Here is a 26,860-nt window from a genome sequence, read left to right on the forward strand (position 1 = left end):
CGTGTTTTCAATGTTTTTAAGTGTGAGCTTTTGTCCAGTTTTAGGATCCAGTTTATTGCGGATATATTCGTGTTCATTTAAGGTAGGCTCTTTTTAGCATACTTTGGTATGTATTTGTACGTAAACTGATTTTGAATCAGGGCCTTGAGGACATCTGAGCAGGCGGAAAAAAGAGCAGTGATACAGACCAGTTGTTATTGAAATGAAGCTTAAGCAAAACTTTTATCGCGCCAAACATGTAACCGCAACGTTTAGTGGCAATAGACAATAATATTCTAAACTTTTTTATGAGGTCTTTCAGGTATAAAACAATAGATGGTGACAACTGGGATGTTTACATGGTGATGGTTGCTGATCAATTTATACACGATAACCATTATGATTTTATACCCAATGGCCTTCCATGTATGAAATCCTCCATCATAGTGCACTATATGCACTCTACTCGTCTGCACAAAAGGTCGTTTTCGTAGTAATTAATTTTGCCGGTTTTTTGAGTAACAGATCGGGAGATTCGTTTTCTTTCTTCTGAAGACTCCCTTTGTACTATCGCTTACCATTTCGATTTTTTCAATTGTGGTACTGATGTTGTGTTTGGCCAGAATGCCTATATGTTAGATGATTTTTTTTTCAGATTTGATGGATGCGCCCCGAAGTACCAATGTTGTAAGTAAGCTTAACCGAGGAGTAAGTAAACCTACCTTCATGGCTACTTCCGTGGTAAGCTATTGCCGCCTTTGAGATCCACGGTCGTTTTTCTATGAATCGATCAGTGTTCAAGTGAATTCTCACCCAATCACAGTTGGGCATAATGTACGAGATTCCGTTGATGGTTTTTCTCTCGTAGTTCTGGTTCGGATACCAGATGTCCAGGTCTGGGTTCAAATCGGATGGGCTAATTTTGAACAGTGGAACCTGGTTCTTCTGTACATCTTCGATGTAATTTTTATGGATCAGCCAGTTTTTCTTTTTGTGTTTTTGGACAACCTCCCAGATTTTTTCGCCAACTTCGTCAGAGGTCTTGCTCACTGTTATTTCCATATTCAACCTGCATAAAATAACTGTTCAATCTAATTCTATAATTTCCAGAGTCAAATGTTCAAAAGTTAACTCGTTTGAAATTATCTAAGAACAATAAATGTTTATTACGCGAAGTTAATAAAGCGCATGCTTATTTCTACTGCGAAGTCAATTGCAGGCTCCTAAGTTTGGAATTGAAATTGATTGTTTTTATGTGAACTGATTATTGAACCTTGAAAAATTAAAATTGTTCCACAACTTTTGGTTGAAATTTTCTCAAAATCTGGACTGACATAAACTCATTCGCAAAACCATTGATTCAAATGACTTTTCTGTTTGCCAATCGAAACTTCGGTAGCTCGGGAACCTTCTTGTTAAAGACCGTATAGACAACCGTGAAGACAATCATCTCATCTTGGTGAGAAGTGCAATAGCAGTTTTTGCTGACAGCTAAACAGCAACCAAATTGGTTTTTTAATAGCAGTTTTTGCTGGCAGCTAAACAGCAACCAAATTGTTTTTTTCTTATAAAAAATTCTTAGTGTTGCTAAACTTATAATTGCGTTTCGAACGAAAAAGATAGGTGTCCATAAGTCTTTAATAATTTGAAATTTTACTTTATAACGACCAGAGTTAATTATAACGATCAATTTCAATGATATCTTTAAGGTACTAAGTTTTTCATTACAGATACTTTTTCATTTGTAGAAATTGACTAGAAGTACAATCTACACTGGGGAAGAGTTATAAGCGTGTCTGCCAAAAACACAGATCACCGAATAAGTTCTTCATAGGATATTCGTTTCGGGCCCCAAAAGTTCTTATAAATGACTCTTTAATCAATTTTGCTTAACGAAACTTTCCTTAGAAATTCAAAGGTCTATTAAATTGAGCTAGCATGATTTTTACTTTGTTGAAAAAAAATAGTTATTATAGAAAAAAAGCTTTTGGTTTTGATTGGGCAATTTTCGTATCTAGTTTTGTAGAAGATATAGTAATTGGCTACAATACTCACTGATTTGGGTTGATTTTTACACCGATGTGTGAGGGCGATTGGCAGTTGAAAGCGGCCAGAGCCTGTCTCTGCATATTCAGTCTGACTGTTCTAATCTTCGGATTACTGGGCTTGAATGAGTCATTAAGAAGCATTCCTGGATTTAAGCGATTCAATCAAATAATTCAATTAACAAGACGCGCGTTCAGTAAATCTTTAAGGTGTAAGACTTTGAATGAAAACATGCTGCTGCCTTTCGTTAAAATTGAAACGTTTTTTTTTTGTTCTGAGAAGGTGGTGGAATGTTTGTACAGGAGTAGTTTTTCAATCTCCAGGCAAATGTCTTTTTTAGCAGCATTATTTGACAAAATCACCCAGAACTTAATCTTAACAATGAGTATTCAAAAATAAACTGAAACATCTTTCGTGTCATCTGCCCTTTGTTATGAAAAAGCACCGATTAAAAGTTTTGATTATGAAAAACTGAAACTTTTTTAAACCTTTTGTTATTTTTTGAATGGTTTTTTTATCATTTGAAATTTTTTGGGCGGAAAAATCTGTGCTACCTGCCCAGCGACCGGCTATCCTTGGCTTGAGCAACTTTGATTAATAATGGAATAAGCAAGAAAAAAATATATTTTTGAAGAAAGGCTGAAATATTTGTGATGGGAATGGTTTTTTCCAGACAAATTTTGCCTTATCATCTAGCATTTTGAAAAACTTTTAAGCAATCATACGAAAGTTGTTATCGACTTGAGCTCAAAAATAAAAAAAAATTCCTCATGTGGTTGGGGCTGGTTTACATGGTGCTTCTTTTCGACCCTCTCGCCAACCACAAGGTCCCTTCAACGACTTTTTTTAGTTCGATCAAATTAATTTAATTTGATTTTCCGAGCTCTTCTAAAGCACTAAAAAGACGCTGTTTCGGCCAAATTTTTTGCGCCGCAAGAAAATTTCTGAAAAAAGGTCAAAAAAGCCGTTTTTGGGCACTTTTTGAAAAATGTTGACAAAAAATCGCGTTTATTTTGGCGCGCTCTCCCTCTCAAAGTTAGGATATATTGGCACCAAAGGCGCCTTTAAAAAATTTTAGGGTCGGTCGGCCAAAAGTAGATTTCTTAAAAAGTACCAAAGGGGGGATGGGCAAAATCTATCCCTGCCCCCCCCCCCCCCCCCCCTAAATCCCCCCTGCCCTTTGGTATATTTTATGACATCTTATTAATTTGATCCATTCTAGACCGATCAATCCGAAAAATACACTATTTTCAATATACAATAATTTTGAGGGCGCCAATATCCACTCATTTTTTTGAAGGGGAGCGTGCGCCGGAAATTCGAACTTTTTGTCGAAATTATCCAAAAAGTGCCCAAAAACCACTTTTCTTCAAAAATTTGCCAAACATTTTTGAAAACCTGCCTCCGCCTGTGATCATTTTTCGTAAACATAAAGGTTTAAATATTGTCCATTTGAGACAATTAATACGAGCAGTCTTGTTGGTCCGAGTGTTGAGGAAACTACAGAAATATTATCCAAAGGGATGCTTTTTAATCAGTCAATTTTCGATTTTTCAAATAAGTGATTTTGATGGAACTTTTTTATACCATAAGAAAGAATTTGCTGTTCGAATTGAAAAAAATTCACCTGTGATCTTTTTTGCATAAATTAACGGGCAATTTAGTCCTATTAAACAATACAAGAGGCTAAATAAACTGTTTGTATTTTACATAGCGTGTGAGGGGTATAAAGAGAAGAAAAATTGAAAACCCCTTAGTCAGTCCAAAAAAAGTTTTTCATTGGCCTTAAAGTGCTGTCGGAACATTCAGGGATTCGCTCTGATATACGAGCAGTCTTCATTTCTCTCTAAATTGAATCATTTGAAGCATATGGATTTCCTTTTGGCAAAGACATGGCTAGTTGTTCTTTGTCGTGATTCGTCGAATAATCCTTCCAATTGGGAGTAAATATATAGTCCAGGATTGTCTGAGAAGCGCCTCGTAGGTCGTCATCTTCCTCATCATCAGTCATTAAAGCTTCACAACCTACAAACTTGTTTCGAAAGTTAAATCTATACCAGCTGAAACATTGTCAATCTACTTGAGTAACAAAAAAAAATAGTAGAATATATAATCCCATACAAGAATAAATAATCTCCAAAAAAGCTAGTAGTATAAATAATCCCATGAACGCATTTTTAAACTCTTAAATAATTCCATTTAAGGAAATTGTGTGATTGAAGCAACTTTTTGTACATATAATGTAATTTCATGCTCATAACATGATGGCTAGTTTTTGAATAAAATACATACCCGCATTGAAGTTCCATGACTAAAAATCGATTATAATTGAGTTTCCTTGTCAGTGTCCACAAAAGTGAAAACAAATCGATTATAATCAATTAAAAATGGGTTATAGTGTTACTGTTTTTCGAGGCAACAAAATCTTTTTTTTTTCACCCAATATAATCGATTTTTTTTTCATTTTTGTGGACACTGACAATGAAACTAAATTATGACCGATTTTTTGCACTTTACTGAGAGGCAAATTTCAACGCACATAAAGTCTTTTCTACGTTTTAAATTAAAATTGGTTACGTAGGTTACTTGTTCAATTGCATTTTTTTCCTAACTTTGATATTTTTGTTACTTTTTTATATTACTCAACATTACCCCCTAGCGTTTTCCCATTTACAACAAACCCCCCTCCCCCCAACGTAACATGTTCAGATGGGTTTAGGTGGGGGGGGAGGTAGGGTTCAGGTGGGGAGGGGGTGGGTTCAGGTGGTGGGAGGGTTGTTTTCAGGTGGCGCGGGGGTGGGTTAAAGTGGAGGGGGGTTGGGAAGAGCTCAACGGAATCTTTTTGCAAATTGAGATTAGGTTTTGAAATGGATTAGGCCAGGCCGTACTCTCGCTTTGCAAAGTTTCCTTGTAACTCACTTGATAAGTGCTGAAACTCTTGCAAAATCTTGCACGACGCAAGAAACAAAAGAAGTGGAAAAAACTCCATTTTAATGTGATTTCCTACTTATTATAAAATCCATTATAATGGGTTCAAAATGAATTATAATTCATTTTGTTTTGGCGAGAAAAAAAACAGATTTAAATCCATTTTTAGTCCAATTTTCTTGTCTGAACTTAACATGGGAATCGTTTTTATTTTCAACATTATAGACCAGGAAAATCCATTATAATAATTTTGTTTTCACTTTTCTTAAACGCGGGTAGCGTGTGAGGGTCATAAATAGAACACGTAGAATTTTTGTTATCTTATAACGCGTAGAACTTTTGTTATCTTAGTGATTGAAAGCTAGCGTATCTTAAAAACGCAGTTTCTCTTAGAGATTTTGGATGCATTTTACGAAACATAAAAGGAACTAAAGCACCAAAAACCAAGTCTTTTGTTTCTGAAAAAGTGATAACCATAAAGTTTCACACATCCTTAAAAAACTTTAACATAAAAAGAAAATGCATGCAATGCAAAAATTGTACCAAAAAGTGCCTCGCAATTTGTAGTAGTAAAACGAAGTTTTTATTAGAAACCTTTTGGGTGTACTTTTTGATATTAATTCATTATACCTCTGACAATGCCTGATTTAGGTAACGGATCTTGTAAATTCCCCCCATGTTACCTTCTAACGAGTATCCCCCTATAAAGAAAAAATTGAACAGTAAAGCATATATTAAATTTGTACCTTGTTAACTATAATTATTATGAAATATAACTGAAAAAAAATCTGGCTAGATATATGTACGGTGTATAATAATATCAAAAAAAAATTTTACGTTATCTGCTTGTTTTTGCTACGCAGTCTTTTTTATATGAATCCGTATACGTTGTAAGCGTTTTTGCTCATTTTTTTTATTTTTTTGCAACCATTAGCTGAAAACTCGCGACAAACACCATCTCGCTAGCTTTACAACACTCGAGCAAAATTTCAGCTCAGCAGCGCAGCAGTCATATCTTGACGATGCGCGTCTGACTTTCAATTTTGAAAGCCAATATCCATATGGTCTTTTGATACATAAAATCATCTGTTGCAAAATGACGTGGGTTGATAAAAGTTGCCTTTATGAATTCTTACTAGCGACAATACTAGCGAGGGGGGAGGGGGGATGTGGGGGTTGGGAAGAACTCAACAGCATCTTTTTGCAATTTGAGCTTAGGTTTTGAAATGTATTAGGCCAGGCCGTACTCTCGCTTTGCAAAGTTTCCGTGTAACTCACTTGATAAGTGCTGAAATTCCTGCAAAATTTAGCACGACGCAAGAAACAAAATAAAATGGAAAAAAAATCTATTTTAATGTGATTTCCTACTTATTATAAAATCCATTACAATGGGTTCAAAATGATTTATAATGCATTTTGTTGTGGCGAAAAAAATTGGAATTAAATCAATTTTTAGTCCAATTTGGTTGTCTGAACGTAACATGGGAATCGTTTATATTTTCAACATTATAGACCAGGAAAATCCATCAAAATCGTTTTGTTTTCACTTTTCTTAAACGCGGGAAGCGTGTGAGGGGCATAAATAGAACGCGTAGAACTTTTGGTATCTTAAAACGCGTAGAACTTTTGTTATCTTAGTGATAGAAAGCTAGCGTATCTTTAAAAATAATTTTACGACATCTGCTTGTTTTTGCTAAGTAAATTGTATGATTGAAGCAATTTTTTGTCCTTGTAATATAATTTCATGCTCAAAACTTGATGGCTAAATTTCGACTAAAATACATACCATCATTGGAGTTCCATGATTAAAAATCGATTATAATTGAGTTTCTTTGTTAGTGTCCGAAAAAGTGAAAACAATCGATTATGGTCAACTAAAAATATAAAAATGGATTAGATTAATACTGTTTTTCGAGGCAACAAAATCCTTTTTTCACCCATTATAATCGATTTGTTTTCACTACTGTGGACACTGACAATGAAACTATTTTATGATAGATTTTTTTTGCACTTTACTGAGATGCAAATTGTAACGCATATAAAGTATATTCTATGTTTTAAATAAGAGTTGGTTACGTTGGTTACTTGTTGTTCAATTGAAATTTTTTCTATCTATTTTTGATATTTTTGTTACTTTTTTATATTACTCAACATTACCCCCTAGCGTTTTCCCATTTACAACAAACCCCCCTCCCCCCAACGTAACGTGTTCAGATGGGTTTAGGTAGGGGTGAGGATGAATTCAGGTGGGGGTGGGTTCAGGTGGGGTGGGTTCAGGTGGGGGTGGGTTTAGGTGGGGGTGGGTTCAGGTGGGGGGGGGGGGTTGATAAGAGCTCAACGGAATCTTTTCGCAGTTTGAGTTTAGGATTTTGAATGGATTAGGCCAGGCCGTACACTTGCTTTGCAAAGCTTCCGTGTAACTCAATTGATAAGTGCTGAAATTCTTGCAAAATTTTGCACGACGCAAGAAACAAAAATAAAGTGGCAAAAATTCCATTTTAATGTGATTTTCTACTTATTATAAAATCCATTTTAATGGGTTCAAAATGAATTATAATGCAATTTGTTTTGGCGAGAAAAAATGGATTTAAATCAATTTTTAGTCCAATTTTCTTGTCTGAACTTAACATGGGAATCGTTTATATTTTCAACATTATAGACCAGGAAAATCCATTATAATAGTTTTGTTTTCACTTTTCTTAAACGCGGGTAGCGTGTGAGGGTCATAAATAGAACACGTAGAATTTTTGTTATCTTATAACGCGTAGAACTTTTGTTATCTTAGTGATTGAAAGCTAGCGTATCTTAAAAACGCAGTTTCTCTTAGAGATTTTGGATGCATTTTACGAAACATAAAAGGAACTAAAGCACCAAAAACCAAGTCTTTTGTTTCTGAAAAAGTGATAACCATAAAGTTTCACACATCCTTAAAAAACTTTAACATAAAAAGAAAATGCATGTAATGCAAAAATTGTACCAAAAAGTGCCTCGCAATTTGTAGTAGTAAAACGAAGTTTTTATTAGAAACCTTTTGGGTGTACTTTTTGATAATAATTGATTATACCTCTCACAATGCCTGATTTAGGTAACAGATCTTGTTAACTATTTCCCCCCTATGGTACCTTGTAACGAATATCCTCCCCCCCCCCCCCTCTATAAAGAAAAAATTGAACAGTTAAGCATATACGAAGTTTGTACCTTGTTAACTATATTTGATATGAAACATAACTAAAAAAAAATATGGCTAGATATATGTACCGTGTATAATAAAACCAAAAAATAATTCTACGACATCTGCGTGTTTTTGCTGTGCAGTCTTTTATTATATGGATCCGAATATGTTGTTAGCGGTGTTGCTCATTTTTTCCTTTTTTTTTGCAAACATTAGCTGGAAACTCGCGACAAATACCGTCTCGCTAGCTTTACAACACTCGAGCAAAATTTCAGCTCAGCAGCGCAGCAGACATATCTTTACGATACGCGTCTGTTTTTCATTTTTGGTCTATTTCTCGAAAAATAGGTCTAATTCTCGATTACAAAACACTTGCTTTTTGAACACATTAGCCAATTGGATTTATATACTGACTCGATCGTTTGTTGATTGTTGGGTTGTTTGTTGGGATAATATTAGTTCGTCAACCACATGTTTTTATTATAGAAAACGTAGCTCAAAGCAAACCTAAGTTGACCGAAAAATGTAAAAAAAAATCTTTTTTTTTCGTCGGTGAAATTTTGCAAAAAAAAACTGCAAAAATTGATAAAAAAGAAACATTATGTCTAAAAGCTTTCTTTGCTCGGTTGAGTTTTTATGAATGTTTGCCGAAATTTTTCCACTGAAGAAAATTTTCAATTTGTGGTTTTTATCAAGCGACAATTCATTACAAGCAAGAATTCGTAACAAGACATTGGTAAGTAGGATACGCTTGCTCCGCTGCGCTTACATAACAGCTCGAGCAGAATATTGCGCGCAAATAAGTATGCCCCGCTTACTCTTACGAATCTACTCTTTCAAATTGTCGTTTGTCAGGAACTGTCCCTTGTTACGAATTGTGGCCTCACGGACTTTTATACCGTTGCTGTTGCATATTTCAAAATGCGCAGAGTGTGAAAATTGTGAAAATTATAAAATAGTCATTTGGTCATAGAAAAAATAAAATTTTCAAAAATCACCAGAAAACGTGTCTGGGTAACTTTAAATAGATTTAAATAAGTATATCTATGATAGAGGACAAATTGACATCAAAAACATAAATTCAATTTCGGTCAGAAAACTGCTTATCATAAAGTTTTCTATTATGAAAATTGTATGATATGCATTTTTTCATAAACAAAAATAAAAATTTGAGGTAGAAAATTTTTAATCCCTTTTTTGGCTGCAAATTTGCATTTGTGCTAAATTATAAATTTTACGAAAAAAACAATTTGCATGCAAATTTTGACCTTTTTGTGTTTATAACGTAGTCCAGGATGAGTTTCTCACCCAAAAAACCCAAAAATTACATGAAAATGTTTTTTTTGAAAACACGATTACTATCTTTTGTTTCATTTGCTAAGATAAAAATAAGTTTGTAAAAAAAAAACAGGCTTTCTTTTCTCAACCATCAAAGTTTTCAATCTAAAAAATATCTAGCCATATTCGAAAAATTACTTTTTTTGTATATATTTCCATGTGAAAATATTAAAATTAACTTTTATGGTTAACACCACCAAAAACAGTTTAAATGCGTGGTAACTGCCAGTTACACTCTGGGTTTTCTCACGACAAAACATCCTTGGTTAGTGATTCGGTTTTTATTATTTTCGGTTTTTAAATTTTTTGAATTTTCATTTATGGAAAAAATGCTTATCATACAATTTCATAGTATGGAAAAAATGCTTTTCATTCAATTTCATATATGAAAAAAAAGCTTATTTTGCTACTTTCATACATACACTTTTACTCTATGAAATGGTATGAAAGAGTATGATAAGCATTTTTTTCATATATGAAAATCGTATGATAAGCATTTTTTTGTCAACCCGCCTTTAGAAAAGTTTTAGGGTCCGTCAGCCAAAAATGGATATTTTAAAATATTTCAAAGGGGGACCCTCTGGGTCGGCAAGGGGTCGAATCCCTGAGGGGAAGGGTACGTCCGCCTCCCCCCCCCCAAATCCGCCCCTGCTCACCTTGCTGTTGCAGGACAGTCTGCAGTACTTGGTAGGTATTTTGCTGCACTCTCTCCAGTCGCGCCTTGATGTTCTCCGATCTCTGGTTCTCTTCGATTGTCGGTGCAGGTCTCAGAATCTTCTCTGCTTTTTGTCTTTCAATCCACTCGTTTTCAATCACTTTCACAGAAGGAAGTGCTTTTTCTTCTACCGGCTTTGCAAAAAGTAGTCCGTTGAGCTCTGAAAACAACAGAAAATAAAAATTTACACCAGAGAACCGTTAAACCACAAAAAGAAAGGTTAAAGCTTCAACAAGAAAGTATTTTTAAAAAGATTGTTTTGCCGATGATGTCAATTGCTCGTGATTTGACTTGATAAATTGATGCATATAGAAAATCCTTCTTGGCCGCTGTTATACCCTCAACCGTTGGGTGAGGTATACACTGTGTAATCTATGTAGTCAAAGTCAATGCTTGATCGCTAACTGAGAATAGAATACGAAGAGATAGAGAACAACTTAAATTCAGTTACGAAAATTAAGTCTGATTCGAATCTGACCTCGAAATCATGAGAGAGACAGAGACTCATAAATAACTATTGAATATGGTGTTAGGTTTAATAGGTACTTAATTTAGATCAGACTTCTATATAGTTCAGTTTACATAAGTATATATGGTTAGCACTCAAGATGGATATACTGTCTTAGGTAGACATAGTTCTAATATATCCGAATGGATATCAGTTCATATCGGTACCTACTGTATCCGTATGGATAACATTCCCCTTTTTCTTATATGAAGAATACATCTCATATATTCTTTATATCGTCCGCAGCGTCTTTTTGTGATTTGGGGTCGTCTTCATTCCACGGTACTTGAGATATCTGTTGAGAGTTTCGTTCCGATGATGTCTGTGGAGTGCCTGGCTTGTTATAGTTGTCCTGTTTACTTGGGCGTTTAGATCGTTCTTGTATCTCGTATTCCCGTTGAAAGGTCATTGAATTTTTGGGCGGAGAGATGGACTGCAGAATTTTCATTGCATCATTGAAGTTTTCGATGAAGGATTTGTCCGGTGAGCATGTCGTTTCGTTAGGTCTGTCAATGACGTAACGTGAGCTTATCGGTCGTTGTTGTGGGTCATTTAGGCCAATTGACGTAGATGACGTATCTAATTCTGCTCTTGGACTACTCCGTGGGGACGGCGTATGTGTGGATAACTGGGTCGGTGTTTTCACTGTATTGGTAGGCTCGTACTCCGCTTCGAGTGGGCCGCCTGTTCCCTCGCCGGATGCTGTAACTCTCAGCTGCTCGGGTGTTTTCTCAGAGGATTGGCTTGATGCTTTGTCCCTTGAATCAATTTCTATGCACTCTATATCAGTTGAGGATTCGTGAACAGTGACAATTTGGCCAGTTGGTTCTCTTTTATCCTGTTGCACCGTTATGAGACATACCTCAGTGTCGGAATTACTTCCGGCAATTTTGTTGATCGGGATTGCATTTCCGAATTTTAGGGCCAGGGCGCTTGTTTTAGTTCTTGTGGATCGACGGCATGGAATTGTATCCTTTGATTTGGTACTCTCATTTGTGTCTTGGGGTGGCGTATTTTTTCGATCTAGTTTTTTGGCTGGTGGCATGTGTGTTGCTGGTCTCAAGTCTTGAATGATTGAGTCGTCGGATGAGATGGAGATTGATGTATCGCAAGCAAATTCGACGGTCTTGTTTTCCTCCTTGCGCGTTTTATTTGGACTACCTTGTCCTTTTCGGCTCGGTGATTTTAAGTTGCTAGTTATCGCTGTCTGGATTTTCCTCGTGGGGGCTTTTGAGGTTGTGGGGTTCGTTCTGTGAATCCGATCATGTCCTAATTTCCTTCTGTTGGTCGTTTGTCGAATAAGTTCTTCGACATTTTTGGGCGGTTTTCGTTTTGGGCTTGTTGGCGTTGAGGTGTTACCCGCCGGGTTTCCTTGTTGTATTTTCTTCTTCGGGTTTTTCGAGCCAGTTGGTTCACACTGTTTGGGTTCTGTGTCTAAAATACGGGATTTTGCTCTTGGTAAGTGCTTATACGCTACGAAATCCTTTAATTGTGCCGGTCGACACTTTCCATACACCCGTGGATCAGGTACAAAAGCTAGACCGTCGTGTCTTATGACCCTTGGTTGCTTTCCGTCTTCCCGAACCCATGCAGTGTGTGGGGAATAATTAATTATTGACCCGTTTTCGATGATTTTGAATTGTGGCCCAAACACCCCAGGATTTTTTGTTTTGCGTGCTATTGTGCCCGATTTTCGCGCTACCTGTTCAATGCGTTTTCCTAACACCGGATCTATGGTGTTTTGGGGTCCTTTAAACCGATCTTTTAGGAACACCAAGGGAGCTCTTTCGATTCTTTGTTTCTCTTGTTGTGTAAGCCACCGAATTGGTTTTCGTGTTCTAATATTTGCTATGTTCATTTTGGGGTTTTCGGCGAGAAACGACCGTTTAACCTTTTGTAAATCATAGGGTATATTATTAAGTGGAAGGTGCGCACCTATTGGGAATTTACGTAGCAGGGCCTGGTCGAACAGTTCATCGTTGTCTGTGTCCGACAGTAAGGGTTGTTTCCGTTGCGTTTGTTTCGTTTGCTCTTTCGTTGTCTCAGGGATGGCCCGTTTAGGGATTGTGTGTCCTGGGGTACTGGTTCCTACCACCTGTGACGATGGTCCTGCTGGTTCGTAAGAGGGTTCAGGAAGATATGTCTGTTTGTACACAACACTGAGCTCATCCTCGCTATTGAGATCCCTATTCCAGATGGCCTCAGGCGTGAGGGCGGATTTTGTAAGCATCTTCTCATCTAGGCACGAAAGTTTTGTATTTTCCCATGATAGATTAGAAATTTTAGGTGTAGTGCAAATATTAGTTAATGGTGTGTTTGGTTTACGCCCATAGTGCGCCTCAAACGGTGTAATTTTTGTTGTGGCGTGTGGGGTAATGCGCAGTGTTTTGATTAATTCCGCCACGTCTGACGCTAGTTTGTATGGTGTGTTATTCTTATCTATCTTCATTATAGAGAGACGAGTTTTCAGAGTTCTAATTAGTCTTTCCACCATGCCCATGGAGCGATGGTCATCCACTGGGGCAAATATTAATTTAATGTTATTGCTTTTGCAGTAGATCATAAATTTCTTAGCCCGAAACCCTTGAGCTTGGTCGCACCGGATATTTCTTGGTACCCCTTGGTTGACCAAATGTGTTTGCATAAATCTTATGATTGTGTCTGCTTTGTTATTTGCTACTACTTTTGCGTATGGGAATCGCGAGAACCTATCTACCCCGACCAGAATGTACACGTTTTTATCGTTCTCATCCGGTAGCGGTCCAGCAAAATCCAGCTGGATTTCCTCGTTCGGTTCTACTACGGCGTCAAGACTAGTATAGTGTTTTTTCCCGGAGATCACCCGAAGGTTCTTACCTTTGGTGCGGCACTCCTTGCAATTCTGTGCTGCCGTCACTATGTCCCGGTGGAGGTATGGATACCAAATATGTTTGGCAGCTTCTAACATACTGCCTTGTCCTGGGTGGGTTAAGTGAATTGAGTCCAATACAATCTGTCTAAGTTGTTTCGGGATTACTACTCTGTCGTCATAGAGTAGCACATTGTCTCGGACTGACAAACGGTCGCGCACGTTATAAAAATAAGGGCCGTAACAGGCCTTTATTTGTTCCCACTTTTGGTTTCTGATCATGTTGATCAGAGGCTGGAGGTTTCTGTCGCGTTTTGTGGCGGCCGCAATGAAATCCACGTCCAGTGCCTTTCTGAGATTCTTTCGGAAGAGGGGCACATCTTCGTCCTCCATTGAGATTGCTTGACACTCCGTTTGTTCCTCTGGGTCCGTTTGGCATAGCTGATCTGATTTCCTGACGAATGTGAAGCTATCTTTTGAGGGAATTACTTGATGACGAACATCGCTAAAGGACAGTGTGGATTGGCCTGGTTTTACGGGCATTTCAGCGAATGACGTATGTTTAGCAGGTGGAAACGATAAAGTAGTCTGTTGGCCGCTGTGGCATTTCCTCATGATTCTTTTGAAAGGGGGTAATGACATTCCTGTCTGCAATTGGCGGCTCATGTTGTTAGCGGCTGGGTTAATATATGTTGAATTAAAATACACTTGTTGTTGTTGATGACTACTTGTATTTTCTTCTTTACGTAATTGATTTGTTGAAGGCTGGTGGCAAATGTTTGAATTATCCGGACTATAGTTTGAAATGTTTCGATTTGATTGAGAGAAATTTGAAAATTTTGATCGTGACGGAGAGTGACTGTTTGAGAGAGAATGATCATTAACAGTGAAATGTGTTTCTTTTGTGTGCGAAAGCGAACGATTAAAGTTTTCGTTCCGGTCGAGCTGTAATGTGCTTAGAAATCCGTATGGATTTTCAATCATTTCGATATTAGCTATAGTGCTGTCTTGAAATTCCAGGCAAGAAATGAAATCGTCTATTAGTGCGACAACAAAATGTTCATCCCAATATGCGGGAGGTTGTGGTTTTCCTACCGGATGGCGCGAAATATAGTCTATTAAGCCCATTTTACTGCCGGAAAGGTGTTTGATGTCAAAATCGAATGGAATAAGACGGTCAATCCATCTGGTTAGGCGACTTTGATAAGTTTTATTACTTTTATTGCTATTTAGGGCACTAACCAAAGCTTGATGATCAGTAATTAGTGTAAAGCGGCGGCCATACAGATAATATTTAAAATGATCAATAGCCCATACCGCAGCTAGGAGTTCCAATTCATTTACTGAATATTTATTTTCACATGCATTTAGGAATCTGGACGCGTACGCCACCGTACCCCATCCGTCTGGAGTTTCCTGTTCGAGAGCAGCTCCTATACCCTCGCGGCTGGCGTCACAGACTATCCGTGTTTCTCGGTTGCTCACAAAGTGACGATTTTCTGTGATGTTTCGCACCGCTGTCAGGATTGTCTGAAATGCCTTTTCATGTTCTTGGTTCCAAACATAGTGAAATTTAGAAGAAGATGATAAGAGCGGCCTTAATGGTGTGCACAATTGTGCCAGGTTGGGTATGAATTTATTTAGATGATGAATCGAACCCATAAAACTTTGTTTGAAGGTTTTAGGGTGTTGTAGATTAGTGATAGCTTCGGTTTTCTTGTGCATTGGTATTGTCCCGTATTCATTTATTATGAATCCCAGCCATTCGACCTCTTTACAGCCGAATTTGCATTTGTTTAAAGAAATCGCCATATTTTCCTGATCCAGTTTATCTAATACTTTTTTCAGTTTTTCCATGTGTTGTTCTTTTGTTCCGTGAGATATAATTAATATATCATCTAGAAATGCGAAAGTATCTTTTTCGTTGTTTAACGTTAGGTCAATGGCTTTCTGGAATTCTGCGGGCATGTCCGTGAGCCCGTAAAATCCTGTTTGGAACTGATAGGTTCCCGTCGCTTGTCCACCGATTATACTAAAGTTACACTGCGTTTTAGTTTTTTCATCTAATTTTAATTGGCTATATGCATATCGGAGATCGATGGTAGAAAAATATGTTGTGCCTGGTTTGCCATTTCCCTCCTGAGCTGATTGTGCCACATTGTCGAGCAGAACGTCGATGTTAGGCATCTGATACTTATTTTTATGTATCGCTTTGTTGATTTGTTTTGAGTCCATGGCTAACTTGATTGACTGATCTTTCTTTACCGTGATAACGATTGGACTAATAAATTGTTTGTCGCTACAACTGTCGAGCTTCACGATATGGCCTTGGTCAATTAAAGATTTAAGTTCTTGTTCAACTTTTTCCTGAATATGAATCGGGATTCGGCGGCCCTTTTGTTGAAGTGCCTTGAAGTCATGTAAAAATTTCGTATGAACTTCATGGTTTTTAGATCGGCCGATACGAGTGCACAACCCTGGGTATGTTGTTTTAACCCAGTTTGTGATGGCCGTGTCTGATTGTTCTGGATCTGTAATGTAATTGATTGACTTACCAGTTGGTTTTTCCTGTTGAAGGTGAATGCCTAGTTGCGGGAGCAAATTGCGACCCAGGATGTTTGCTCGTTTATCATCAACCACCACGAATGGTGCTGTGTTGATTGTCCACCCTCCTGATTCTATAGGGGCAATCAGCCTGCCGAACGCAGGGATTTTGTAACCGTTGTAGCTGACCATTCTATTTGCCTCGTCATTTTGGTTGAGCTGAATCCGTCGAGTTCGTGGCACCGTATTTTCTAATATGACCGCTGTTTTGTTATTTACAAACGATGTTGGGGATCCTGTGTCGGCAATGAAGGTAATGCTGTTCGTCCCAATTTTAACTCGAATAAGGTGTCCTATTAAGTCGTTTGTTGTTAAGTTTCCTGCCGTTTCTTCTTCATAGTGTACCGCATTCACGCTGTTGTCATCTGGATTTATGAATTCCCATCCCGGGACGACATCCCCTGCCTGGAGATAGTCGACATACGCTGCTATGTCGGTGTCCTGGACATTCGCTTCGAGATTTGCTTCTTCGCTGATAGCATTAACATTGGAAGAGTTGCAGAGTCGTGCGTAGTGTCCTCTTTTTGTGCACTTATTGCAAATCTTGTCTTTTGCTGGACATTGTTGGAGGTGACCGGGTCCGAACGGATTACCGCACTTAAAACAAGATTGCTTTCTGTCTCTGTTTTGTCGTTGCGAGCTTCCCCGCTGTGTTTGTCCTCGACCGCTATTGTTTCCTCTTCTGTTATTACGGTACGGGTCCCCTCCTCTTCTTTGAATGAACCCAACTGGTTCTGTTTTTATACCCGTTTGTTGAAAAGGATTAGTCGTGGAACCCTGCTTGCGGATTTGGATTTGATTTTCCAACCCTTTTTCTCTGCGTATGGCGTATTCAAACGCTTGCTCTGGGGATTTGGTCTCGGCAAGTAGATCTTTTTGTACTTCATCATTTGTCATATTCGCTGTGAATAAATCTCGAATAATCTCTGTTTCTAATGTGTTATTGTTGCAATTGGGACATTTGAAGTTTCCTTTTATGACCAATTCAGTGAGCCCGCAGTGGAACTGTTCCAGCGTTTCTGTTTTATTCTGCTTTCTTGTGAAGGCCTCGTATCTATCAAATGTAACATTACGGTCTTTAATGAAAAGGTGTTCCAATCGATTCCAGAATGCTCTTGTTGATATTTCTTGTATCTTTATGTCGGGATAGTGTTGGTTTAGGCGTCTTTGACCTTCGTTTCCAAGACTTAGGTAAATGTAGCTTCTGACTTTTATGTCGGCTTCCTCCCATGGTATTCCATCCACGGTGGGTCCCAAGTTGTCCAGTTGTGCACATTGGTTGTCCCATTGTATCTTTTTTTCTTGGTTACGAATGTTCCTGTCCCTGGTTTGTGCTTGAGTTTCCCCTTCTATCAGGAGTTCATAACCGGGTTCTTGCGGTTTTCTCACTGCAGGTGGATCTCGTAATAACTTTTGCAGGTTTATGCCATCTTTTGCGACAATTCCTAAGTAGAGTTGCTGGTTCCACTTCTCCCACTCTGTTGGCGGTTCCGCCGAGGCTTTTTGTCAGAATGGGGCAATGCCGAGTGGGTTTTTTGTTGTAAGTGCTGGCTGCGCCATGTTATACCCTCAACCGTTGGGTGAGGTATACACTGTGTAATCTATGTAGTCAAAGTCAATGCTTGATCGCTAACTGAGAATAGAATACGAAGAGATAGAGAACAACTTAAATTCAGTTACGAAAATTAAGTCTGATTCGAATCTGACCTCGAAATCATGAGAGAGACAGAGACTCATAAATAACTATTGAATATGGTGTTAGGTTTAATAGGTACTTAATTTAGATCAGACTTCTATATAGTTCAGTTTACATAAGTATATATGGTTAGCACTCAAGATGGATATACTGTCTTAGGTAGACATAGTTCTAATATATCCGAATGGATATCAGTTCATATCGGTACCTACTGTATCCGTATGGATAACAGCCGCCTCAACTTAGCCGGATTTCTTTTTCTCAAAAAATTTTTCTGGAAATATGTGAAGTATGTTTCAAACATTTTTTTTTCGTTTTTGACAGGTTAGAGAAAGAAGTCGATAAAATGTTTGAAGTTCAGACCTTTGCTCATGTGTTCGGCATCATTTGCTTTGATTCCAGAGCTCTCTGCTACAGTCAAGTTGGCGAACATTTTGTTTAAGTCGACGAAAGAGTCCGTGTTGGCAAATTCAATAGTGTGCATTCGACTGTCGCCTGTGGGACCTCTGAAGGAGCATTTAAAGTCTTTTGGCTTGAAGTTGAGGCGCTGGATTAATTTGTTTTTGACACTCTGGATTTCTGAACAAATTTTAAAATGAAGAAACTTCTACTTTAAAGAGCTAGATACCATTAGAATCATGGGCGGATTTAGGGGGATGCCCTCCCCCTCAGGAATTCGACTCACTGCCGATCTAAAGGGTCCCTCCTTTGGTATTATTATAGGACAACCAATTTTGACTGACTTTTGCACAATTCTGCAATTGCATCGGTCAAAACTTTTCAAAAACTTCTTAAAAATGCATCTATTTTTTTTAGGTTTTTTGTTTTCTGTCATTCCGTGAGTACTCAGTGTTTTAGAACTAAAATATCAATTGTCGTCAAATTTTCCAAAAAGCCATAAACATCTACATGTGGCGTAGGAAAAATATGCTAATTTCGGGTAATTTAAATAGTGTCTTGAAAATTCGCAACTTATTCTGTGTTTCTAATAATTTTATTTTTGTTCAAGTCCTCCCTTTTTAGAGAAAATTTATTGACATAAGTTATTGACCCGAAAATTTGGGTTGCGGCCAAAATGAGGGAAATTTGTTGACCCGAAAATTTAGGTTGCGGCCAAAATGAGAGAGATTTATTTAATCGATAATTTAGGCTTCGGCCAAATTGAAGGAATTTTATTGACCCGAAAATTCAGGTTGCGGCTAAAATGAGAGAGATCTATTGAACCGATAATTTAGGTTTCGGCAAAAATGAGGGAAAACTACTGCTCCAAAAGTTCAGATTGCCGCCAAAATGAGGGAAATTTATAGACCTGAAATTTCAGATAGCGGCCAAAATGAGGAAAAATTTTTGACCCGAAACTTCTGGTTATTCATGATGTGAATTATCTTTCACATGCATTACTTGATAAAACGCAAATTTCCAGTTCGGAATTAATAAGTTATCGGAGTGTGATCATAATTTTGATGATGTATAAACCAACTGAAAGATGACAATTTAAGATTTGAGAACCAAGTGTCCTAAATACAGGTTGCTGCCAAAATGAGGGAAATTTTTTGAATATTTTTGAATATTCTTTCGAATAACATTTTTTGACTAACGTGACTAAAAGAGCGGTGTGATAATTTGATGCTGAAATTTTAGTTCGCATTATTTACGCGTAGCGAAAAATTCAGCACCACACAATCTCCCAAATTCAATTGATGCAAGCTAACCGGTCATTATTGATTCCATATTTTTATGTTACTCAATTACTCAATTTTGTTCTGATCCATCTCCCCCTCCCCCCACCCACGTGAACCAACACAACCCAATCCCCCTTCCACAACTGATACAACACAACCCCCCACACCACCTGAGCCAAGCCCCTCCCCCCACCTGAACCAATCCCACTCGCCAGAACCGCCCCCTCCAGCTGAAACAACACCCCCATCCCCCACTTGAACCAATACACCCCCAATTCCCCTACCCAACCCGTTCCCACCTGGTCCATTTAGGTGGAGGGGGTTGTATTAGGTGGGGTGGAGTTAATTCCGGTGAGATCGGTGGCTGGTTCAAATTGGGGCGGGGGGTTTGGTTGGTTCAGGTGAGGGGGATTGGTACAATTGAGGGTGGCGGGTTAACTCTGCTCTGGTGGGCGGAGTGGCTCTGGCGTGGGGATTGGTTCAGGTCGAGGGGTTCACCCCAGCAATTATTATCTTAATTTCAATCTAATTTTTGTTTTTAGAGCGTGTTTTGTTATCAACTCTTGTTTTCTCATGTATTTTCAAAACCAAGCGAAACAAGGAAAATGTAGAAAAAATCAACTTTAATGTGATTTTCTACTTTTTATATAATCCATTCTAATGGACTTCAAATGAAAGATAATGCATTTTATTTTTGAGGGAAAACTGAATTGAATTCATTTTCAAGTCTGAGCAAAAAATGGGAATCGATTAAATTCATATTGTTTTAGACCACAAAAAAATATCATAAATGTTTTCAATGATCACCAAAAAAATATTAGGTTGATGACTACCTTCTGATCACAGTATTTAAATGAAAACTTAAAATATGAACTCATCAAAACTATTTACACTGACCCAAACAAATAATAATTTTACCCAGTACGAGGCCAAACTGCACTGGATTTGCGCAAAATTTTGTGCCCCTATGTTCCTGGATTCCATCTTTAAACATGTTCCAAAATTTCCGTGGATTCCGCGTACAAACACTGTACAAAGTTTGTCGGCACATTTGTTGTGTCACGGATTCCTCAACAAGCAAATATAGCTAAACTTGTAAGCGGAATCCGCACATGTAAGTGGATTCCGCAAACTGTAAGTGGATTCCGAGTTTTGTTTTTTACTGAGCTTGCATATGAACAATTAAGAGCTAAAGCTGGAATTCTTATCTATATCAATGTAAAACTTATATGCAAGGACTTAACCATTGTCAGCGGAATCCACGAGAAAATCTTATAAAATTGGTGGAGTTACCAAGTTACCTAAATTGGTGGATGTCACTCTTTAGTAATTTGGATACACATTCCAGCAAGCAATTTTCGGGATCATAGTTTTGGAAAAACAACACCGAATATATTCATTATTTCGAGTTAATGAGTTGAATTATTGAAAACACAACGCCCAATATATCGCCGAGTTAGGTCAGTTCCCAAATCCCAAACCGATCTAGTTGATAGAGAATTTCATGAAGGCGAATCATGAAGGCAGTATTTGAGATGAGATGATAAAATGAAATCAAATCAATTGTTCGCTGATCAACTTAGTAATTGAGATTGATCTTGCTGGTGACCACCTAGTAAAAAAATAAAATAATTTAAAACGCTGCTACATGTATACATATAGTAAATTGAATCCGCAAACAAAATGCGAATCCAACTTACACTTTGCGAATTCCCCTTACATTTGCGGATTCCACTTTCAATTTGCGGATTTCGCTTACAATTGCGGAATCCGCAACAGCCCAGTTTAACAACACAAATGTCTTATTATTTGTTTGTGGATTCCTCAACTTGTTCTGGATTCCGCAAATACGGTTGCGGATTCCGCAAATTCGCATATTTTTGGAGCGATTCTGATCGTTACAGTATTTTAGGTACTTGTTTGTGGAATCAAAAACAGCAAAGAAGATCAGAGAAAAGTAGCAATGATGCGGATTCCGCGACAAAGCTGATTTTGGCCTGTTGTAGATTCCACTTACAATGCACAAAATGCACAGTTTAGCCTCGTAATTACTGTTTTTTGACAAAAAAAATCCAGATTTAATTTCCTCATATCAATTCAGACGAGCACCTAAGCAGAAATTTATTGATCTCTTCTTTTTGCATTATTTCATCATGCAAGGTCTAAAAATATTGGCCTAGGGTGTAGCCTAATGAGAAAGCAGCTGTAAAGACGAGGACAAGGAAAGGTGATCTATATACAGACATAGTTCATCTCACACGACCGTCTCACGAACAGTGGGCAAGGATGCATCATAATTATTGTATGCGTCAAACGACTCGACTAGTGCCATCAACTGCCATAGTTTACCAAGTTTATCAGAACTAACTGATACGCAAATTTTACAGCCTAGTAACCAGTATATTTTTTTTGTCTATGTTATGTGAGATTTTTATAAGCAATATTTAAGAAGATATTTTTATTGAGAAGCTTCAATTGAAAAATAAGTCTTTTATAGAAAATCACCAAAAGTTAAATGAAGTGTCGACGTGTGTTCTTCATAAAACAACTAAGTTATGGAAAAAAAACTGAAAGCAATTATCAGATCAAGCCAGTGTGTTAAATGATACAAGGAACATTCGAGAAGATTGAGAGGTGTTAAATCAAAAAGTCGGAAAGCGGTCTATTAAAAAATCTTTTAAAACATTGTCTAATCCTATATTAAAATAACACATCACTTAAATCTAGGAAGTACTGGAAGCCAATTTGAACACAGAGGCCAAGCGGAGCTTCGAATCACTTGCAATAAAACACAACCATAAGAAAGCATGCGTCGAAAAAAAAAAGATAATTGATGAAAAAAAATCGGTGAACCAAAATGATTGTGTCTCGCTGAAGGACACTAGGGCCTAATTTTTTTGAATTTTTTTAGTGATGCTCGACAAAAAGCGTCGTTTCAAAATTGGGACTTTGCCCAAAAGCTTAATTGTTTCTCTAATTATACAAATGAGAAGAGTGAAGCCTTTTGTTCTTTCAATTTTTTCCCAAAGACAACGCTTCTCTTTAAAAAAAGTAAGAAATAACTGCTTCTACAGGAAATCTCGGGCATCTGCTTGTTTCGATGGAAATTTTCATCTCAGATTTGCTCAGGTAGTTTTTAGGAAAAATCAAAAAATTTCTTAAAAATCCGTAACCGATTTCTGCTGAAAGCAGATCGTGGCCGATAAACTAGACAAAATTACGAAAGTTGGGATTCTCGATTGATAGCTTAACCTGAGAATTGGCACGGTAATTTTTCGAAGCGAGTAAAATTACTTCCGCAAGCGGTCAAAGTTTTAAAACTTTTACTTCTTTGAAGACCTTGACTTTTTTCTAAAAATGACTGTCCCTAAAAATTTTAAAGGTAAGCTCACAACAACCTGTTGTCCTGATTGAACCAATGATATCTGATTTAGCAGGGAAGTTATCGAGAATAGTTCAAAAAAGGACTGCAAATCAGAAAATTTACCTTTCCGAGAATCATACCGTTAAGCATGAGCGTAGCGTTGAACAGATAGTTATCGAGAAAAATCAAAAAGTTTCAAAATTTTTTTTGACTTTTTCGAGGGCCATAAATTTTTGTGTCAAAAAATTGGGCGTAGTTGCTTATGCAAAGGAGCTCCCAACAACCCGTTTTTTGGACTGAACCCAAAGTTTCAGTTATAGAAGGTATTTTTTGATAAAAATTCATAAATATTAGGAAAAAATCAAATATTTTGATTTTTCCGGAGACGATATCTTTTTGTGTAGGAAAATTGCGAGTGGCCGCTGATGCAGGGGGCTTCCCACTACCCGTTGTCTCCATTGAATCCACAACGTCAGGTTTCTAGGGCCATAACTTTATGTCATAACTTTTCAAATCCAATTTTTTCATTGAAACCAAAACCTCAGATTTGGTAGATTTGTTTTTAAAAAAACGAAAAAAAAAAGAAAAAAACATCGGTCAATTATTCTCCCACAAACTTTTTCGAAGACTGTAGACAAAGTGGTAAGCCAATAAGAGACCAGAGGAGTAGGCAGGTACACGACAATGCCGGCAGTCTTTTTATTGTAACCCATTTTAAAAAATTGGCAGGAGGATAGTAAATAGGTTTACCATAGAAACTGATAAATACTAGAAAAACAAACAGCAAGACGACAATGTATTAAAACACAGATTTATAAATCCTACTGAGGAAAATGGACCTTATCCGAAACGTTATTACATAAGCACAAAAAATGTAGTAAGCAATTTAAATTTTAGCAGGAATACTCAACTAAAAGTGAAATTTTAAAAACAAAAAATGAAATGAGGCAAATATTCAAATCACGAAAAGCTCAAAATTTTTTTTAACTGGTCGTCAAGGCAAACTATTGGCTCAAATTTTGGCAATTCCTCGAAAAAGTAAGTTTTTCTGTGATGCTTCGGAAACATCTTGTGTGTCTATCATGTAATCTGTTTCGCGAGGCAAACTTTCCTCCAATAATTTGATAATGAAACAAAGCGATAGGTTGAGGTAGAAAAACTTATTGCGGTAGAAAAAAAACAATTTTGAATTGGACAGATAAAACTGTAGTTCCAATCTCGACAAAAAATCTACGAAAATTATGTAAAATTATCAATAAATTTAAACCGTAAAGAGAGCTTCAAAGGTATCGTAATGGAGAATTTAGACAATGACCATTTTTTCTCAAAATAAACACTACGGGCTCCAAAGAAGATGTGGAATAAATTGTGCTAAAACTTTCATAATTGAACAACATTTTTAAGAAAAGGATGTAAACCAAATTGAAGAACTCAATTAACATTTTTAGTTTTTTGTGGAAAAGTTTTTGACACAGTGAAACCAACCTTTGTGAAATTAAGTCATCTGAAGGGCTACAATATCCAGTTTATGAAATCATTCAATCTAAATTCTCAAACAGAAATTAGTACGCATTTTAAATACAATTCAATCCAGGCCCCATTAGACAAACTTTTTGCAAAAAAGTTTAAAACTGGGTCTTCATTTTTTTGTCCTTATAAGTAATTCCAGGTGAAATATTAATCGAACAAATCATTTTTGATAAAAAAAACAGAGAAGAAAAACCTTGTGCTAAAAAAAAAGAAAATAATTAAAAAGCACTGAATGGCGTTATCATCTTGCTTCATCTCTATAAGATATGGTAAAACTTAAGCAAAACAAATTAAACCTTTAGACTGTTAGACACAAAAACGGTGAGACAAAATAAGTTTTTTAAAAAAGTTGGTGCAACAAAACAGTTGTTAAACATCATTGAAACGAAAATTATTTTAATCTGAGGTTTGAAAGAAGTCGAAATTTTTTGACCCGTCCGAAGCATTTAAAGCAAACAATGATAACTGAAAAAAAGTATATGATTACTTTTTGAAAAAGAAACATTTTGAAAAGTCTTAGTTTTTTTTTGTTTTGTAAATACTCTAGATAAATCACTATCCACACTGACAAAATTTCCTACAAGATCAATTTTACCTGAAAAAATATGTAGAGATCAATTTTAAAATGACAAAAAAAATGAAAATTAAAAAGAAAAGATTAAAATAGCTTAGGGTGAAATTAAAATCAATTTATTTTCCTCTTGAGTTCCAACTAGAAAAAGTTGATTCAAATCGGCTTACAACCAAATTGTACCATGTTTTTCTGGTTGTTAGTAGTTTTTGTATTTAATTTTTTTTATTCAAAGTTTTTGATTTTTTCAGAATTGAGCATGTGCTGTAATGATTAATTGCCATTTTATTAATTTTTCATCTATTCAGTCTGTTAGCAAAAAAACAATCAATTTTATGCTTACATTGATAACATTCTATGATGCCCTTGCACATCTTGAGCTCAAAATCAGACTATTTAATGAACTATTTTCCAAATCGGATGTAAACCCACTTTTTCTTTGACTCAATTGCATGTTTTAAGCTTAAAATCTAATTTATACTGAATATTTTTTTAGATTTGTTACACCTTTTTTGCTCAAAATCTGGCTTACATTGATGGTATTTATGGTTTTAAGATTGTTGGACTGTCCAAAAAACTTTGGAAACAAATTACTGTTGTTTTTCTAAAGCTTGCCTAAAAATTTTTTTTCAATTGCTTAATAGCAATCTAAGAAAGAATGATTCTTTGAGGTTTGAAAGTAATCGAACGTTTTTTTACCCGTATCTGACATTAAAGCAAACAGTGGTAGCTGAAAGGAAGTACATGTTTGGTTTTAAAAAAAGTTATTTTCCATTAAATTCTAAAGATGTCGATGACTGAAAACGCAATCAACTCTTTTGTTTTCAAAATTTCAAATTCAAGGTATGTTCATGTATTACTAAAAATGATAAACGCTTGTGAAGAAGAGGCACTTGACTTTCAATTTCTGTTTGAGTTCTTGTTTTAAATAGAGGATAAAAATTAATGCGTTGTGAGTTATGAGTTGTGTTTTTGTTCATTTGTTCAATAATCAACATCATGGCAACAAGATAAACAAATTTTGTGGCCAATCATAGCTAACTTTTTTCCCAACTTCAAATTTCAAACGCCATAACAAAAAAAGGCTTTTTACGAATCGTTTTAATCAAAAAGATTTGTGGAGAGACTAGTTGTCAGAAAAATGTTTTTGTAGCTGACAATTGATAAAACTGAAGCTTTTGTTTTATTTGACAAAATCAAGTTGCTCCAAGTTTTTAATACTTTTCAGAAAAAATTTAGATGTCTCGTTTTTTCTTGTATGCTCTTAAAACGTTTTATCTTGAAGTTTTATAGAAGCCGAAACATTGCTAAACAAACGTGCGGTAAAGCGTTCTTTCGCAATTCCATTGAAAATAGCGAAGGTATTGGATGTCATGATTTTCACAAAAAAACCTTTTCCAGGATTTGAAGTATTTCCATTGTATAATCGTTTAAACACTGAACTCACAAACTTTATTGCAACGAGAAAGAATGCTTTGGAACCTGATCTAAACTACATTTTATGATTGGATAAATTAGATATTTTACCACTGTAAAGTATTTAATATTAACCAATCATGATCCATCTAACTAACAACCCACTTATTTGTAAGTGCTGAAATTACTTGTAATTTCAGCACCAGAGAGATTTGAATTTAACTTAGAAATTAGTTGCCTCTCCAAGAGAACTTCAGCAGCCGCAATAAACCAGTATACCCTAGATCTATTGAGCCTAGCAGAGACTAGTTAAACAACCTGAGACTAGATAGTATAAGAGTAAGATTAGGATCGGTATTAGACTAAGAAGTTGCACGAATCTATACGGCCGAAAATAAGATAGCGTGACGAGCAGACGGTGTACCCTATCCGAAATTAATCTATAATTTAACCACTTCAGTCT

The 26,860-nt window shown here is 36.6% G+C and overlaps 1 protein-coding gene across 1 annotated transcript in view; it reads right to left on the minus strand.

The window, feature by feature from the left end:
- Positions 1–334: 334 nt before the first annotated feature.
- LOC134841740 (uncharacterized) overlaps positions 335–26,860 on the minus strand; it is a gene marked incomplete in the record, with an annotated part of 53,792 nt that continues 27,266 nt past the window's right edge. Inside the window, 6 exon segments of the mRNA XM_063857779.1 lie at positions 335–351; positions 702–1,048; positions 2,035–2,167; positions 3,901–4,050; positions 10,120–10,338; positions 18,198–18,413. Coding sequence (XP_063713849.1) covers positions 335–351; positions 702–1,048; positions 2,035–2,167; positions 3,901–4,050; positions 10,120–10,338; positions 18,198–18,413 — 1,082 coding nt within the window.

Source organism: Symsagittifera roscoffensis, chromosome 3 (assembly GCF_963678635.1).
Source record: "Symsagittifera roscoffensis chromosome 3, txSymRosc1.1, whole genome shotgun sequence".
Taxonomy (NCBI): domain Eukaryota; kingdom Metazoa; phylum Xenacoelomorpha; order Acoela; family Convolutidae; genus Symsagittifera; species Symsagittifera roscoffensis.